Here is a 17933-nt window from a genome sequence, read left to right on the forward strand (position 1 = left end):
TTTCTTTTTTTGATTTTAGTCTTGATTTTTTACTGGAGCTTTTTATATCTAATGTTTACATTTATTAATATAAAGCGTTTTATGACAAACTTCTAAACATCTGTGAAAAGGCCCCTTTAATACTTTTTTCTAAAATTTGCTGTCATTTTCCAAAAACTTGTAAAGTGTGGGTAATTGCCTTCTTTTATTTATACACAAAAATTAAATGAGAAAAAATTTGCAGTATTATTGGGAAATTCATATTAAATGTCATATACTCGAAATTATTCAGTCTGTTACATTCAATCATCAGACGCGTGTTCACAGACAAGGTAAAATTATCATCAAGCATTATTCCGCAATAAGTAAATCTGTACTTTCTTGATGATGTCCTCTCGTCCAATGACGCAGGCGGCCTTCTGCGTCTTGAAGGTCTCGTGTTCCAGAGAGACCTGGTTGTCCTGCTTGTTGAACGACTGGGGCTGCTCCCCACAGAAGTCAAACAGGATACGCTGCTTGCAGAAGTCCAGTATCTATTAAATGACAAATAGTTATTGGTGGTTCAACATTAACCCATGATTTTTAAAGTTTTTCAGACATCATAATTAAGTATTCGAGTTAACCTCTTACTTTCAAACCCTCCTGGTAACTTTCAAACCCTTCTTGTAACTTTCAAACCCTCCTAGTAATTTTCAAACCCTCCTGCACATGTTCAAACCCTCCTAGTTACTTCAAACCCTCCTGGTAAAAACCTCCCAGTAATTTTCAAACCCTCCTGGTAACTTTCAAACCCCCCTAGTAATTATCAAACCCTCCTAGTAATCGTTAAATCCTTCTTCTTACTCTCCAATATTAAGTTGCATTCTAACAAAATCTGACATATAGAAACATCCTTCATGGGAAAATCTTCAGTTAAAACGGTGGAAATCAACTGAAAAGAGAAGGTTGCCAAGCCTTACCATTGCCCAGAAGTACATAACCCGAAGAGATAAATACTAACAGTAATTTAATAGAAAACTAGATACAAGTAGGCAACATGCCTAGCCCCTCTATGCGTAACCTTGGTCTTCAAGCTAGGGACATGTGTATCACAAGTGGTAATTGTCTCCACATGGAACAGATTTGTGGTACGTTTTTGACGATGCTGCGAAGCAGCTCGCCTAAGTTATCATACCATGAAAAAATTCTTCACAATGGCGACCTATGTAAAAGGCCGAGCCAGTCCGATTGAGATAGCTCCATTTTTCTTATCGGCATACCTCGCTGATTATCATTGGTAAAGGTAACAGAAGCTCAGCTATAAATAGCACAGCATATTCTGGGAAAAAGATTTAATAATAGTTTGAAAACGTTAATTTTAAATCAGTTATATTCAGTCCATTATATGTTTATAGATAAATGAAACAACTATGCATTTTCTGTATTGTAATTGACATTTTTAGTGATTCTGTAAATAAATTGCGAATGAAAACGTGTATAATTTACTTTTACCGCGATTACGAGTGTAAAGAAAACAAAATATTTCAAACCTGCCATTTGTAAACGTTGTAGCAAGTATGGTATATAAATAGCATAATACAATGTAGCCCTATAATATCTATGAAACTTGCTCTTATGCGTGCTTTCTCATTTTGCATATTTAATAAACTTTTCAAACAGAAATTACAGAGCCACATCAGTGCACATACTACGTTTGATAATTCATTCCTTTGTTGGATATTGTTTGCCGTTTTAAACACATATTAGGTCATATCGCGGAGATTTAGTCAACCTTACCATGTGTTCATGTATTCAAGTGCTCTTACGACTATGTGCTCATACCTACTTTCGGGAATCATCATGCAATTATTGCTTAATACAATTAATTAATTAGTATTAATTAACGAACAAACATGCCTAAGCTTATTGAATTAGAGAAAAAAAAATATCAAAAGATAAAAATTATGTGAAATCACGTCCGTACACATGACATCATTAAATTAGGAAAGAAAACAACGAAATCTAAAGTTTGCTATGATATAAATGTGAAATTAAAGAGGATGGTGTAATTAAAGATCATGTCAAGTATTGAATATATCTGCTGAAACGTAATGTTATAACCCACAAACGTTTTACTGTAACAGAACGTTTTTTAAGATAAATGGTACAGAAAATACACGTCGAATATCTTTTTGAAGATATTTTTGTTATATTTGATCGAGAATGTAACCCGCCTCCCAGTTTCGCTGAATGGGTCAACTACCCCACAAGTACTACTTCCCCGTACCCCAAATTTTTTTTCTTACCCAAAATTTTTTGTACCCATTTTTTTTCGTACCCAATTTTTTTTTCGTTCCCAAAGTTTTTTTCGTACCCAATTTTTTTTTTAACCAATTTTATTTGGCATAATTTTTGTACCCACAATTTTCGTACCCATTTTTGTTTCGTACCCAAAATTTTCCTACCCACATACACAATTTTGATGATGTAGATAAACTTAAATTGATGCTTTTATATCCATCCTCTTCAAAAGCATCGTCACACCAGTACTGTCAGTACTTTGATTAAATAATTGCCTGATAAATAATTAAGTTAATGTCCATTAAATGTTATATGTGTCTTTAAGTTTTGTATTATTTATTTATGGCCGATCAAATCAATAATTAGAATTATGAGAAAAGCAGTTGTTGCTTTTAATTGGGGATCTTTTTCATTCTTACCTGCTGATAATAAGAGAAAGAGGGAAGGAGAGGGGAAGGCTCATATAATTTTTTTTTTTAAATAACTATAAACAAATTCATCAGTTCCATTTTGGTCTTAGAATCCATACCTATTTAAGTTTTTTTAATCTAATATTTTCTTACAGTAGGTCCGAGGGAGTCCTGGAAAGCCAGCTTGGCATGTTTCCTGGCGTCCAGACCCATGTACTTGCAGTTGTACTTGATCAAACGCGCAGGCTGAAAGCAGTCAAAGAGATATTGAATGAAAATACAACTAAGCTGATCACATTCTTGTTCTGGGGATAAGAAAATCTTATTTCATCAGCTGTTTGCAATCAGTTCATGATTTAATTTACATTGGTATTTCAGACTTTTCTAAATCCAAATATGAGCAATTTCAAAGTATTTTCTGAACAAGAATTAATGCTTTCTATATAAACTAATGTAGTCTTTCAATTATTACTAAACTATCACTCCACAACAAATATCTCCATCTTTAGTACACTATTATTCCACTATAATGTACATTTCTATACCACTAACACAGCCCTATTACTCGACTGCTCTCCACATCTATTCTGCCATCATTCCATTACCTTGCCACGATATCTATTGTATGACCCCATTACTACTCACAGGAAACTTCTGTGTGACCATGTCTCCGTTCTGTTTGATTTTGTCCGAGGCGGAGGTCCTCTGAAGGAAGTACTTCTTCTCCAAGTCAGGAATCTTGTCCAGGATCACATCACTGCGGATCAGGAACAGGGCTGCAGCACAAATGTGTTATGAACACTTATATTACCTGGGTTGTGCCAAAAAAGGGTGCTGACTCAAATCAGAAAAGTGTTTGAGGCACTGACATGATACTTCAAAACCTTACTTGACATTAGAGCGGACATCAAAAAATACTTCAATAAAAAAATAAGTAATTGATCTGTGTTCTTTGAAAACATGGCCTAAAACATGTGCATAAAGTGTTGTCTCAAATAAGGGACAACACTTTCCACTCAAATGGATTTTTTTTTATCTAACGAAAAAAAATCAAGATCAGGCAAGAGTGTCGTCCCTGATTAGCCTGTGCGGAATGCACTGGCTATTCTGGGACGACACTTTACGCACATGCATGAAGCCCCTTTTCCCTGAGTGAGGCTAAATTGTTTCTTCATTACAGCATGTTTTACATACAGTTATGATTGTCCTCTCTGTAGGCCCCAGACATGACCTGGATGTCCTCTGGCAGCAGCCCATACGCCTGGATAAACTCCTCCACGTATTCATCAGGGCATTCCCCCCACATGGGCACCCAGCCAACACCCTCACTGAAACAGGGAATCACACATTACTACATTTGCACCCAGCAAAAAACATTACTGAAACAAGCACAATTACAAAATTACACCCTCGCTGAAACAAGCGCAATCACATATAACACACTCACTTAAACAAGCGCAATCACATATAACACACTCACTAAAACAACCACAATTACATATAACACCCTTACTTAAACAAGGACAATCACATCTTACACCCTCACTGAATCAAGGACAATCACATCTAACACCCTCACTGTAACAAGGACAATCACATCTAACACCCTCACTGTAACAAGGACAATCACATCTAACACCCTAACTAAAAAAAGGACAATCACATCTAACACCCTCACTGTAACAAGGACAATCACATCTAACACCCTCACTGTAACAAGGACAATCACATCTAACACCCTCACTGAAACAAGGACAATCACATCTAACACCCTCACTGAAACAAGCACAATCACATCTAACACTCTCACTGAAACAAGCAAAATTACATCAAACACCCTCACTAAAGCAAGGACATTCATATCTAACACCCTCACTACAAAAAGCACAATCACATCTAACACTGCAGTGCTCCAGCTAGAATTTGAAAAGGGCAGGGGGGCTTTTTTGTCAAAAGGGCACTTTGGACCCGCAGTATTTTGTCAAATGGGCATTTACGAAAGCCCGGGCGCTCCTGGAATGCTTCCTGTTGCATGTTAATTTATATGTTATTAATAATTGTTAGAATATATTATTCCAATTATTAAACCATTAGTAAACCATTCAAATATAATGTCTACAATGAGGAATAAATTAATTACAATTTAATAAGAGATTTATTATTTATCATTTGTAAAAACAAAAATTGTTTTGGAAGGGCAGGGGGGGGGGGGGGGCCCTAGGAAGGGCAGGGAGGAGGTTCGGAGGGGCAGGGCAGAGGTTCGGCAGGGGCAGGGCGGGGCGCCCTTCAATTTAGGCCTAGCTGGAGCACTGCAGTTACATCCTCACTAAACAAGCACAATCACATCTAGCAACCTTACTGAAACAATAACAATTACATACAGTGTTTTTTTATTGCAATTTTGGGGCCTATATTCGGCCCCATTCCCCTAAAAAGGGAAAATATTTTCCCCTAATTTTGAAAAAAAATCCCCTTCAAAAGATAATTAGTTTTTTTGTCTTTTTAAGAATTGTCAAATGATAAATATATCTCAAATTTATTTCAAAAACAACTTACAAAGTAATATGGTAATATGTAATATGATTTTGAATTATTATAAAAAGTTATATTAAATTAGTTTTTCCCGATTGAATTGCATTTTTTCCCCAAAATGGCCGGGAAAAGGCCTGATGTATCTATATTGTGTCAATATTTGTTGATAAAAACATTTCCGATTTGGTCCATTTTTATTGATTAAAAATGCTCAAATTTGCCATTTTATCGATTTAAAAAAAATCCCAAGTAGACTCAAAATGACTAGGAAAACTAAGACTGTGCATTAAGGCTGAACTGTCTGAAACTTATGTTGAAACAAGGGACAAAATTGTCACAAAACCAGGGTTTCAATTTGAAAAAAAAAGTCTGATAAAGGGAGACAATTCAAAATGTGCATTTTTACCCCCTTGTGTAAGATTAAATCTATTTTTAGTCGTGGTGACCTTGAATTCAATTTGTAAAAAAAAGTCTGATAAAGGGAGACCAACTCAAAATGTGCATTGTTATTGATTGCTTCAAAATCAATCTATTTTTAGTCGTGGCAATCTTGACCTTGGAGATATTGACGTAATTCTTTCGCCCGACACACCGTCCAAAATGGTGAACAGATGTGCCAAATGATTTTAAAATCTCACAATGAATGACATAGTTATGGCCTGGACAAGCTCATTCATGGCCATTTTTTTACCTTTAAACTCAAAGTGTCACCTTGACCGTGGAGATATCGACGAAATTCTTTAGCCCAATAATTTTAATATCTCACAATGAATGACAAAGTTATGGCCCGGACAAGCTTGTTCCGCCCGCCCGCCAGCCGACATTCGCCAATCTAATAACCAGTTTTTCCTTCGGAAAACCTGGTTAAAAATCATTGATATATATTTAAGAAAAATGACATTCAGCTGTGAATGTTACATTCAAACATACATGTGTATTTAAATAATAACAAGGGCTGTTTGTAAAACATGCATGCCCCCCATATGGGCTGTCCGTTGTACTGGCAGCCATTGTGTGAATACGAATTTTGTCACTGTGACCTTGACCTTTGACCTAGTGACCTGAACATCAATAGGGGTCATCTGCAAGTCACGATCAATGTACCTATGAAGTGTCATGATCCTAGGCAAAAGCGTTCTTGAGTTATCATCCGAAAATCATTTTACTATTTCGGGTCACCGTGACCTTGACCTTTGACCTTGTGACCTCAAAATCAATAGGGGTCATCTGCGAGTCATGATCAATCTACCTATGAAGTTTCATGATCCTAGGTATATGCGTTCTTGAGTTATCATCCGAAAATCATTTTACTATTTCGGGTCATCGTGACCTTGACCTTTGACCTAGTGACCTAAAAATCAATAGGGGTCATCTGCAAGTCATGATCAATCTACCTGTAAAGTTTCATGATCCTAGGCATATGCGTTCTTGAATTATCATCCGAAAATCATTTTACTATTTAGGGTCACCGTGACCTTGACCTTTGACCTAGTGACCTCAAAATCAAAAGGGGTCATCTGCGAGTCATGATCAATCTACCCATAAAGTTTCATGATCCTAGGCGTATGCGTTCTTGAGTTATCATCAGGAAACCATTTTACTATTTCGGGTCACCGCGACCTTGACCTTTGACCTAGTGACCTCAAAATCAATAGGGGTCATCTGCGAGTCATGATCAATCTACCAATGAAGTTTCATGATCCTAGGCGTATGCGTTCTTGAGTTATCATCCGGAAACCATTTTACTATTTCGGGTCACCGTGACCTTGACCTTTGACCTAGTGACCTCAAAATCAATAGGGGTTATCTGCAAGTCATGATCAATGTACCTATAAAGTTTCATGATCGTAGGTCCAAGCGTTCTTGAGTTATCGTCTGACAACCACCTGGTGGACGGACGGACCGACCGACATGAGCAAAGCAATATACCCCCTCTTCTTCGAAGGGGGGCATAAATATCATTTCTTATAAAAGAGTGAATGTTTAATTTTCCCCTTTTCCTAAAAAACGACGAGTTTTTCCCCTTTGGACAGGCCCCGCCACCATCCCCTATAGGTGAACAAAAACACTGACATATATAACACTCTAACTAAAACAATGACAAACACATTAACACCCTTACTAAACAAGCACAATCACACCTAACACCCTCACTGAAACAATAACAATCACATCTAACGCCCTCACTTAACAATCAAAATCACATCTAAGACCCTAGGCCTTACTGAAACAAGGGCATATACATATACATGTGTAACACCCTCACTCAAACAAGCACAATCACATCTAACACCCTCACTGACACAATGACAATCACATCAAGACAAACACATCTAACAATCTCACTGAAACAAGCAAAATCAATTCTTACACCCTCACTAAACAAGCAAAATCACATTTAACACCCTTACTGAAACAAGGACAATTACATATTACACCCTCACTGAAACAAGCGCAGTTACATCTAACACCCATCATTAAAACAAGGACAACTACATATTACACCCTTACTAACAGGCTTCCTGAAAAGGCCGGACCGCCGGTCTTGTCCGGCAAAATTCTTTACGGTTCGGCGAAGTTTCTGATATCGCCGGTCCTTGTGACAGGCAAAAAAATTATGACTTAACACCGAAAATTCAAATACTTGCCAAAAGAACGAAAACTCCCCCATTAAAATCACTATTTTCGTGAATTTCTAGCCTTTTTGTCATTAAGAACACTAACCCGTCACTAGTTCTTAAAGAGTGCTCTCCCTTTATTGTTTTTTTGACAACGTCCATTTCATTGGTCTGACATATAACTGTGCCATATCAAAACAATCAATATGAAGCGAAACTGTTAACATTTAAACGGAATTATGGAAACATCACAGTTTACTTCGGAACTAAGAATGCACATGAGCAGAGACTTGTTGAAATCTGCGAGTTAAACATGTGAGTTAAATACGATTCTTTTCAATTCCCTGAAAATCTTCGTAAATTAAAATTTTTCAATACCCAGAAAATCTTTGTAAATTAAGCATTTTGATGTGAGGCCTTCTTGCCCCCAGACATAAATCTGATTAAATAGCCTATTACATGCATCCGATCCCTATAGAAATATATATTTTCCTTTGAGTCTGACTAGAATTTAAAGCTGTTGTCCATCATACTTTGTAATTACTAGAACACGCAAGTGTTTTGGTTTACTTTATCAAGCGTACTTATACCCGGGCTGCACATTGCAATAAATATGAGTTAAACTTTACTTAATTATTCAATTATAAACTCATGCTGTTCGGTCAGGTTAATTTTTGTCCGGACAGGCTATCTTTTCCATCAGCCTGTCCTGTTGACAGGCATTTTTGGGGACTTTTCAGGAAGCCTGCACTAAAACAAGCACAATCACATCTAACACCCTCACTGAAACAAGCAATAAACAGGTGAGACTGAAGTTGTAATTTTCATATTTTGTGTTCTTACAGTGAACAGTTGCAGTGTACCTGGTAAAGTTGAGGAAGATGGGCATGTTGTTATGGTGATAGCAGTTCTCAATGCTGGTCTGAATCTTCTCCTGGGTTGAGGCCTCCCTCCGGTCTGGGTAGATGGAACCCTGCAGTGGCGACAACACAACCAATGAACCACAGTTTCAGATAATAGTATATAATAAAACAGTCCTCTGGAAAAATGGGGCTTAATGGATGTGCTTAAAGTGTCATATCAACTGAGTCGGTCCAGGGTTCGACACTAAGGCACGTCCGACAGACATTGTCTAGTAAGATCGGTGGTCGGGCTAGTAAAACTGTGGTCTAGCTTGTCCGACTGGTCGTACATACAAAAATCTATACTGATTCATATAACTATAACTAACTGCTGTGAAAACCTAAATTTTTAATGTGTAAAATTACTCTCGTATCCGTTATTTACATTAAAACAAAACTAGTGTATTTAAATAAACGCGGAGCATTCACATGATTCATCGCTATTTTTAGACGCAAAGGAGAGCTTCCTGCAGAAATTGCTTGTTTCCATTGGTCAAGTTGTCATGAATATTAATAATTTTTTGCAGTGTCGTAAAACTGTAGAGCATGATTTTACGACTTCTATCGAAAATCGGTATTGTCAATGTAAACATTTTTGCGTAGCAGACAAGAGAATGTAATTTAAAGAATGGCTTTGTTCAAGTTCGGTTTTTCGTCCTACAAATCAGTTAATAAAAAAGAATCCGACACTTAAACTGACACGAAACGTAAAATGAAGAAACACGAAAACACCAATTTTATCCTAGATGGAAAATCGAGTCAGTTCCCATGGATTGAATTTGACGGAGAAAAGAAAAAAAGTTTTATTTTATTGTTTTACTCTATGCATAAAAAAAATATGTTGTTCACTGATTATTTACTGATAAATCCTGATTTAACAGTTACATGACACATTTGTGTTCATTTGCTATGTCATTTGTGGTCTAGTAGACATCAGATTCGGGCTAGTACATTTTAAGAGGAGCTGGTCCGACGGTCTTGCTGTAAAAAAAGTTAATGTCGAACCCTGCGGTCTTCCCATAGCCTGGTTAAACTAGAGCTTTGTCACAGAAGTGACGTATACCCCCACATACTGCATTGACACAGAATATTTTGCATGCTGTCTTCACAAAACAAGAGAAGCTTATTTATGGCGATTTTTAAGAATTATTATGCTATTATCATTTATGGACATTATGACCTTTGAACTCTTGAATTCCTTCGCATTACACACCATCTAATGACTGTGAACAAAATTAATGTACAAAGTCATTTTAAAATCTCACAATGAATGGCATAACTGGCCCGGACAAGCTCAGTTATTGCCATTTTTGACTTATAAACTCCAAGTGTGACCTTGACCTTGGAGATATCGACGTTATTTTTTAGCATGACACACCGTCCAATGATTGTGAACAAATGTACCAAGTAACTTTAAAATCTCACAATGAATCACATAGTTATGGCCCGGACAAGATCATTTATGGCCATTTTTTGCCTTTGAACTCAAAGTGTGACCTTGACCTTTGAGATATCGATGTTATTCTTTAACATGACACACCGTCCAATGATTGTGAACAAATGTACAGAGTAATTTCAAATCTAACAAAAGCTTGTCACAGTAGTGCCAAATCCCTGCCAAATGTGTTTGCTTGTAAGACAACATTTGTTTTAGAGAGTAGAATAATATTTGTTAAAACAAATAAAGGGAGATAATTCATTATGCTCCGGACAAAAACTTACTTTGAAATTAAATAAAGGGAGATAATTCAAACACTAAGGTAGATATAGTTATGGTTCTTAGTCACTGCACGTCTCCTACTTGCCATCTGTTTATATTTCAAGTTTCAAGTAAATCCCTTCAGTAGATTTAGAGTTATGCTCTGGACAAAAATTTACAAAATTATATTAAAGGGGAGATAATTAAAAAACTAAGGTAGATAGAGTTATGGTTCTTGGTCACTGCACTTCTCCTACTTGCCATCTGTTTATATTTAAAGTTTCAAGTAAATCCCTTTAGTAGATTAAGAGTTATGCTCCGGACAAAAATTTACTTTAGATTTATTAAAAAGGGGAGATAATTCACAAACTAAGGTAGATAGAGTTATGGTTCTTAGTCATTGCACTTTTCCTACTTGCAATCTGTTTATATTTCAAGTTAATCCATTCAGTAGATTTAGAGTTAGGCTCCGCACAAAAATTTGCTTTAAAATTATATAAAAGGGGAGATAATTCAAACATTAAGGTAGATAGAGTTGTGGTTCTTGGTCACTACACTTCTCCTAGTTGCTATCTGTTTATATTTCAAGTTTCAAGTAAATCCCTTTAGTATATTTAGAGTTAGGCTCCGGACAAAAATTTACTTTAAAGTTATATAAAAGGGGAGATAATTCAAAAACTATAAAGGTAGATAGAGGTATGGTTCTTGGTCACTGCACTTCTCCTAGTTGCCATATGTTTATATTCTAAGTTTAAAGTAAATCCATTGAATAGATTTGGAGTTATGCTCCGGACAAAGTTTCGGCCGGACGGACTGACCGACAGACGGACAGGACCAATTACTATATCCTCTCCGATTTTTTTTTCAACAGGGATAACAATGAACGGCAAGCATTTGAAGTTTGAAAGCAATAGGCTTGATACTTTAGAAGTAAAGTGGATGTAAACACAAAATTTAACCATATATTCAAAGTCAAGTAAAAAAAAGGCCATAATTCTGTCAAAATGACAACCAGAGTTATGCAACTTGTCCAGTACAGTCCCCTTATTTTTTGTAAGTGTTCCAAGTCTGAAAGCAATAGCTATGATACTTTAGGAGTAAAGTGTACCAAAACACAAAACTTAACAAAATTTTCAATTTTCTATGTATAAAGGGGCCATAATTCCGTCAAAATGCCAGTCAGAGTTACGTAACTTTGACTGCACAGTCCCCTTTTGATAGTTAGTAAGTGTACCAAGTTTGAATGAAAAGTGGACCTAAACACAAAACTTAAATGGATGCCGACGCACACCCCGACGTGATGACAATAGCACATAATTTTTTTTCTCAAAAAATAGATGAGCTAATAAATGACAAAGTTATGGCCCGGACAAGCTAATTTATAACCATTTTTATATACATACCCACTTAACATATCTCTCACTCAGAGCCAAATGCTTGGCTTCACACCAACTCTTCAAGTTTGGCAAAATCTGAAAAGCAGAAATTAAAAATATACTAATAGAAATCTGAACCTATGGCAATTAAGCTGATTAAAGGCATACACACATATTTTAAAGGTCATTTTTAGTCATAATTTTGAATAGAACAATAGGCACTATCATGAGATCCCTTCTACCTCCATTCTCCCCCTTCCTCTGATTTAAGCAGGACAGTTGTCAGTTACATGCTTAAGTATGTGCACTTAGAACTAGACACCCAGCCATCCCTGGAAAAGTGTGAGTTGGTATACTGACCATCTTGATATAATCCCTTTAATAATGTTGAAAACAATCCAACTAAACAAACATACAAGCAGCGATTGATTCCAACATTTCCAATTCACATTGATGCTTGATAAAACCGGAATTGTTATAAATAGTTAAATACACACTCCAGAATTGGTTGGCAATACAACCTAATCTTTATTGTTCATTTTCAATGTAAAGTTCTTCTTTCCCAAAGAGTTTTTATTTCAGATCAAAGACAAATGTGATGCCATCTTGACATTTGTAATCCTTTTTCTGTATTTGTATGATATAACACATTGACCATGAACTCGCTAAAGTGGGTGGAGTTGAGATTTACACCCCTGGTAACATTTTGTTCTTCTTTTCAATAGTGCACTTTTAGTCCAATACTAAGCCCAACATGGCAGCAAGAGACAGAATATAATCACCGCCTCTTTCTCAAAATCATTTTTTAAAATTGGATACTTATAAAAAAAGCTTTGATGTAAGTTTGTAATTATAACAATTTAATTCAACAGTCTTATTCATAACTCATTTATTCACTTTTTCTTGAGTGATATTCCACACTTTTCCAGTACTTGTTTCTTAGTCTTTTCGTCAATGGGCCCTTAGAATTGTGAAAATTAGCATTTAATATGTATAAAATTATTATGTCAACATTAACTGTAGTTACTCAAACTCCCATACCCCCATACTGCATGTCATTTTATAAAATTGTCAAATTACTTTAGAAGTTGTTAAAGTAGGATAATAACCAACTGTGACAATTTCCCCCAAAACAAAAAACAAAGATGTGTCTTTTGCTGGCTAGTAGCTGATATAAAATCAATTGCATAACATAATCTCCGAACCTGATCAATCAATACATGTGGTTTTATTTCAAATCCCCAAAATGGTCATACTCTGTGCAGGAAAATATTGGACACGAAGTTCTAGTCCATACTCTCTGCATTGCCTATTAAAGCCATCTATCATTATATGAAGTATCATCAGGGTTTTCCTTTGACCCGAGCTCCCGGGTTTTGACGCTTGAAAATTACAGAAGACCCCTTTTTGACTCTTGAGAAAATTACGTCATGCGTCACATTTGACCCGGGGGAATATACCGACTTGCGTCAACGAGATCAAAAGTTGTTAAGACTAAGCGATAATTGGCTCGGGGCGGAGTATCTCATTTAGTACACGCTAATCGTTAACGCCCGTTTCCAATCATCGAAGCACAAGTCCACCCAGAAGGCGGAGTTTGGTTAATTAAGAAATCTAGTAGTGACCAATTAAAACACTGCTGGTTCGATGACGCGTGTATTAACTTTCAATTATTTATCAAAGCGTTTGTTATCAGCTGTTTGCGGAAAAGACGTGTATTAAACCCACCTAGTTGCAATAATCCAACTCCCAGCTATTGACCCTCTGAGCTGTACGTATGTACTCATAAAAGCTCAGAGCATTTAAGAAGAACTATAAACCAACCAAAACAGAATGGACTCATCCGCGTCAGTTTTAATAATATTCAATATAAAATAATAACATCCATATCCACAGAACACCGGAAAGCATATTTTTAGATATTTCCAGAGTATGACAGAATGTATTTCCAAAGCTGAATGCACCCATCACTGTTTTACTTCATGATTGCTCAGTTCAAAGACGCGCGAAAGTTATGCTGGCATATGTATACTGTCTACAACGTCAAATTACACTCTTTGCATCAAAGTTGCTAAAATTAACTATAGAACCGATATAACTGACCTTGTGGCAAAGTGACAATTTTTGCATGAGCTAATTGATTACAAAATACATGTAGGCGTAATAATTGACCGTTTGAGAAGGCATAGAAAACTGCCTGTTTGTCGCACGTCTTCAGTGAAGATGGCACATGAAACAATTAAAGGGCGTCTGAATTTTTGATGGGATTAAATACAGAGGCACCTTTATCGGCGAGTAGAAATAATTTCCTTTTATAGTTTACCAATTTATATAGGCTATTGTGTTTAGGTACCACCCATATGTTGTTTTTTTGTGATAGCCAGCGGAAATGGTTTTTTTGTCACATTTTGTATTTCATTCTTAATTTAATAGCCACGCGAAACGGTCAAACAAAGTTATTTGATAAAGTGTAATTGTGCAAAGTGTAATTGTGCTTGTGCATTCGGAAACTGTCGCAGAGAAACCTTTTTAATTTGTTGCTTTTTATATATTATATCTCAGTAATTTGCTTAAATTGCAAAAAATCATTGACTCTCCTGCGTTATTATTAGGACTCTTAGAAGTTTGATTTTGACTCTTGAAAATATGGTCCCAAGAGTCCTTGACTCTTGAGATTTGAGGTCTTCGGAAAGCCCTGATCATTTTCCTTAGCAAAATGCTAATTATTTTGATGATTTTATGGGTATTAAGAATTTTGTTTAGCCAACTTGACCAATTTATAGAAGTCAGTAAATTTGACAAAGGGCAGACATCAAGTATGAAGGATGTAATAATCTGAGAAATGCGCACCCCATTAGATCAAAATTAAAATACTTAAGGATAAATAAAGAAGCAGCTATAAATATGATTCCATCTTCAGGGAGAATAAAGTTACTTCTTTCACCTCTCTTCTGAAGAACTCTCGCTCAGCAAAGAAGTCATCAGTATAGGATGTGATGTAGAGTTTCACCGAGCCCTCTAAAGGTGGTTTATCATCCGACTCACCCGACGCCGCTGTTGCCCCACCTGTTCCTGCTGACTCCGTTGACGACGTTGTTGATGTACCAGTTGCCATGGTGACTTGTTGCTCTTTGTTATAGGAGACGCACTGAAAGATGTAACAACATTTTTTAATACTTTGTTGAAGCATCAATTTGCAATATAAAATAGTTTTTTGATACAAGACCCAGACTGAAAAGGTTTAATTATTCTGTTATTTTTTCATACTGAAAACGTATTTATCAATATACAAATGTAAGATACTAGTAAAATGTTCAATTAATTTAAATTTGTTGTAAGTGCTTGCATTAAATGTATGTTAGTAATGTATCCGTGCTTGTTTTCAGTCGATCAAGTGGTGATAGAATACTCCATTTCTCAACCCCTGATTCCAAGTGATTTAAATGTGTACAGTGATAGAAGCCATATGGACTTTAATATTTTAATCATGAACAGTCTGATTCTAAAATTTTGTTAGGCACTGACGCAGACTTGTTGCCTTTCTTGCTTTCAATCAGGATCATTACCACAGCATGAATGGCCAAATGGTAAACAAAATAAACATAGTAACTCCATACATATTGAAGTATTTATGCAGAAATTGATTATTCTATTCAGTATCAGTGATATTGACCCCGAATGATCTCCATAGCTATGTCTGCTTATAAGCAATCTTTATATAAAATGTTAATTATTACCTACATCTGCTCACTCAAGTTATTCACATGAACCAAGTTTTCTATTTTTAGCAACAATTACTTTAACCTGCCACATCCCATAACAATCCCAAAAGTGGTCTCCATACAAGCTTTCTATGTTAAAGGTTTCATCAAGATCGGTCAATTCAAACATAAGTTATTTACTAGAAACCATTGCTTTACTCTTTCAGTGCTGTAACCGAATTTTGAAGGCCTTTGCAAACAGTTTGGTTCCAGATGAGACGCCACAGAACGTGGCGTCTCATCAGGATCCAAACTGTTTGCTATTCTGATAGTATTCTTTGAAAAAAAATCTAATTTTAGAAATTCAGCAGATGACAATTTAGCAGACAACATATTTCCCAGCATGCTAAGGGTTAAATGCTGCCTGCCCAGCATGCCTCAACTGCCTGCTGTACCTCAATCTAATAACAAGGATTTTCAACTTCCTTTAACCCTTTACCATTTAGATATGTATTTTGACGCTTTTGTAGTTCCATAGAAAGTTATATTTAACAAGGGCTGTTTGTAAAACATGCATGCCCCCCATATGGGCTCTCAGTTGTAGTGACAGCCATTTTGTAAATATGTTTTTTGTCACTGTGACCTTGACCTTTGACCTAGTGACCTGAAAATCAATAGGGGTCATCTGCGAGTCATGATCAATGTACCTATGAAGTTTCATGATCCTAGCCATAAGCTTTCTTGAGTTATCATCGGGAAGCCATTTTACTATTTCGGGTCACTGTGACCTTGACCTTTGACCTAGTGACCTTAAAATCATTAGGGTCATCTGCCAGTCATGATCAATGTACCTCTCAAGTTTCATGATCCTAGGCATAAGCGTTCTTGAATTATCATCCGGAAACCATTTAACTATTTCGGGTCACAGTGACCTTGACCTTTGACCAAGTGACTTCAAAATCAATAGGGGTCATCGGCGAGTCTTGATCAATCTACCTATCAAGTTTCATGATCCTAGGCATAAGCATTCTTGAGATATCATCCAGAAACCATTTTACTATTTCGGGTCACCGTGACCTTGACCTATAAACTGAAAATCATTAGGGGTCATCTGCCAGTCATGATCAATGTACCTATGAAGTTTCATGATCCTAGGCCTAAGCGTTCTTGAGTTATCATCCGGAAACCATCTGGTGGACAGACATACGGACGGACCGACATGTGCAAAACAATATACCCCCTCTTCTTCGAAGGGGGGCATACAAACACTCCCAATAACAAATACACAGTGGTGATTCTATACTCCACTGACAGCACAGGAGAAATCTTGAAAAAAAAATACCCCATAAACAAGAATGCTGTATTTACATGAATATTCATTGTTCAATAAACAACATATTTTTGACGATGCTGCTTCAGGGAAGCAGCTCGTCTAAGTTATCATACCATGAACAAATTCTTCACAGTGGCAACCTTTGTAAAAGACCGAGCCAGTCCAATTGAGTAAGCTAAATTTTCTCAATCGGCATACCTCCCTGATTATCTTGATAAAGGTAAAGGCAGCTTGGTTCCCATCCTCTTTCAAATTTATCGAGAGGTTCGGGTAAGGAACCAGACACGAAACTGCCAGTTGGCACTTCAAACGCTGTGACGCTGGGAAAATCCCAAATGTAGTTATGTTTAGATTTGATAGAGAATGTAACCCGCCTCCCAGTTTTGCTGATTGGGTCAAGTTCCCCAAGGGTACTACTTCCCCTTACCCCTAAAAAATTTTTCGTACCCAATTTTTTTTCGTTCCCAATTTTTTCTTGTACACACATTTTATTCATACCCATTTTTTTTTCTGTACCCAAATTTATTTTAGTACCCAATTCTTTTTTAATTCTTTTTTGGTACCCAAATATTTTTTGGCATATTTTGTTCGTACCCAAAATTTTTGAACCCACATACACAATTGTGGTGATGTAGATAAATTTAACCCTTATAGCGCTGGAATTGAATTTTAAAGGTTTTTGCAAACAGTTTGGATCCTGATGAGACGCCACAGAACGTTTGCTATTCTGATAGTATTCTTTAAAAAAAAATGAAGAAAATGCTAATTTTAGAAATTAAGCAGACAACATTTTAGCAGACAACAAATTACCCAGCATGCAAAGGGTTAAATTGATGCTTTTATATCCATCCTCTTCATAAGCATCGTCACACCAGTACTGTCAGTACTTTGATTTATCATGACCCCTGTGCTTCCCATTTTAAGTTATCACATTCTCCCTTTCAATTTTATACCAGAATAAATGAAATGTAATAAAGACTTTACCTGACACTACTTGCAATAAAATTTAATAACAAAATAAAACATTGATCTACTCAAAACTAAATCATTTTTAATATGATATGTTTAGTACCTGTTCATGTAAGTTTGCAGCATGGATGTAA

The 17933-nt window shown here is 36.3% G+C and overlaps 1 protein-coding gene across 2 annotated transcripts in view; it reads right to left on the bottom strand.

The window, feature by feature from the left end:
• LOC127874162 (TPR repeat-containing protein DDB_G0287407-like) overlaps positions 1-17933 on the bottom strand; it is a 76290-nt gene that overhangs the window by 32383 nt on the left and 25974 nt on the right. For both annotated transcript variants that reach the window (XM_052418353.1, XM_052418354.1), the window contains exons 2-8: positions 14741-14944; positions 11824-11892; positions 8683-8792; positions 3864-3997; positions 3315-3445; positions 2823-2915; positions 357-512 (exon numbers count right to left, since the gene is read on the bottom strand). In XM_052418353.1, the coding sequence (XP_052274313.1) occupies positions 357-512; positions 2823-2915; positions 3315-3445; positions 3864-3997; positions 8683-8792; positions 11824-11892; positions 14741-14911 (864 nt within the window). In that variant the 5' untranslated portion in view covers positions 14912-14944. The remainder of the gene's footprint in view (positions 1-356; positions 513-2822; positions 2916-3314; positions 3446-3863; positions 3998-8682; positions 8793-11823; positions 11893-14740; positions 14945-17933) is intronic.

This window comes from Dreissena polymorpha, chromosome 3 (assembly GCF_020536995.1).
Source record: "Dreissena polymorpha isolate Duluth1 chromosome 3, UMN_Dpol_1.0, whole genome shotgun sequence".
Classification (NCBI taxonomy): domain Eukaryota; kingdom Metazoa; phylum Mollusca; class Bivalvia; order Myida; family Dreissenidae; genus Dreissena; species Dreissena polymorpha.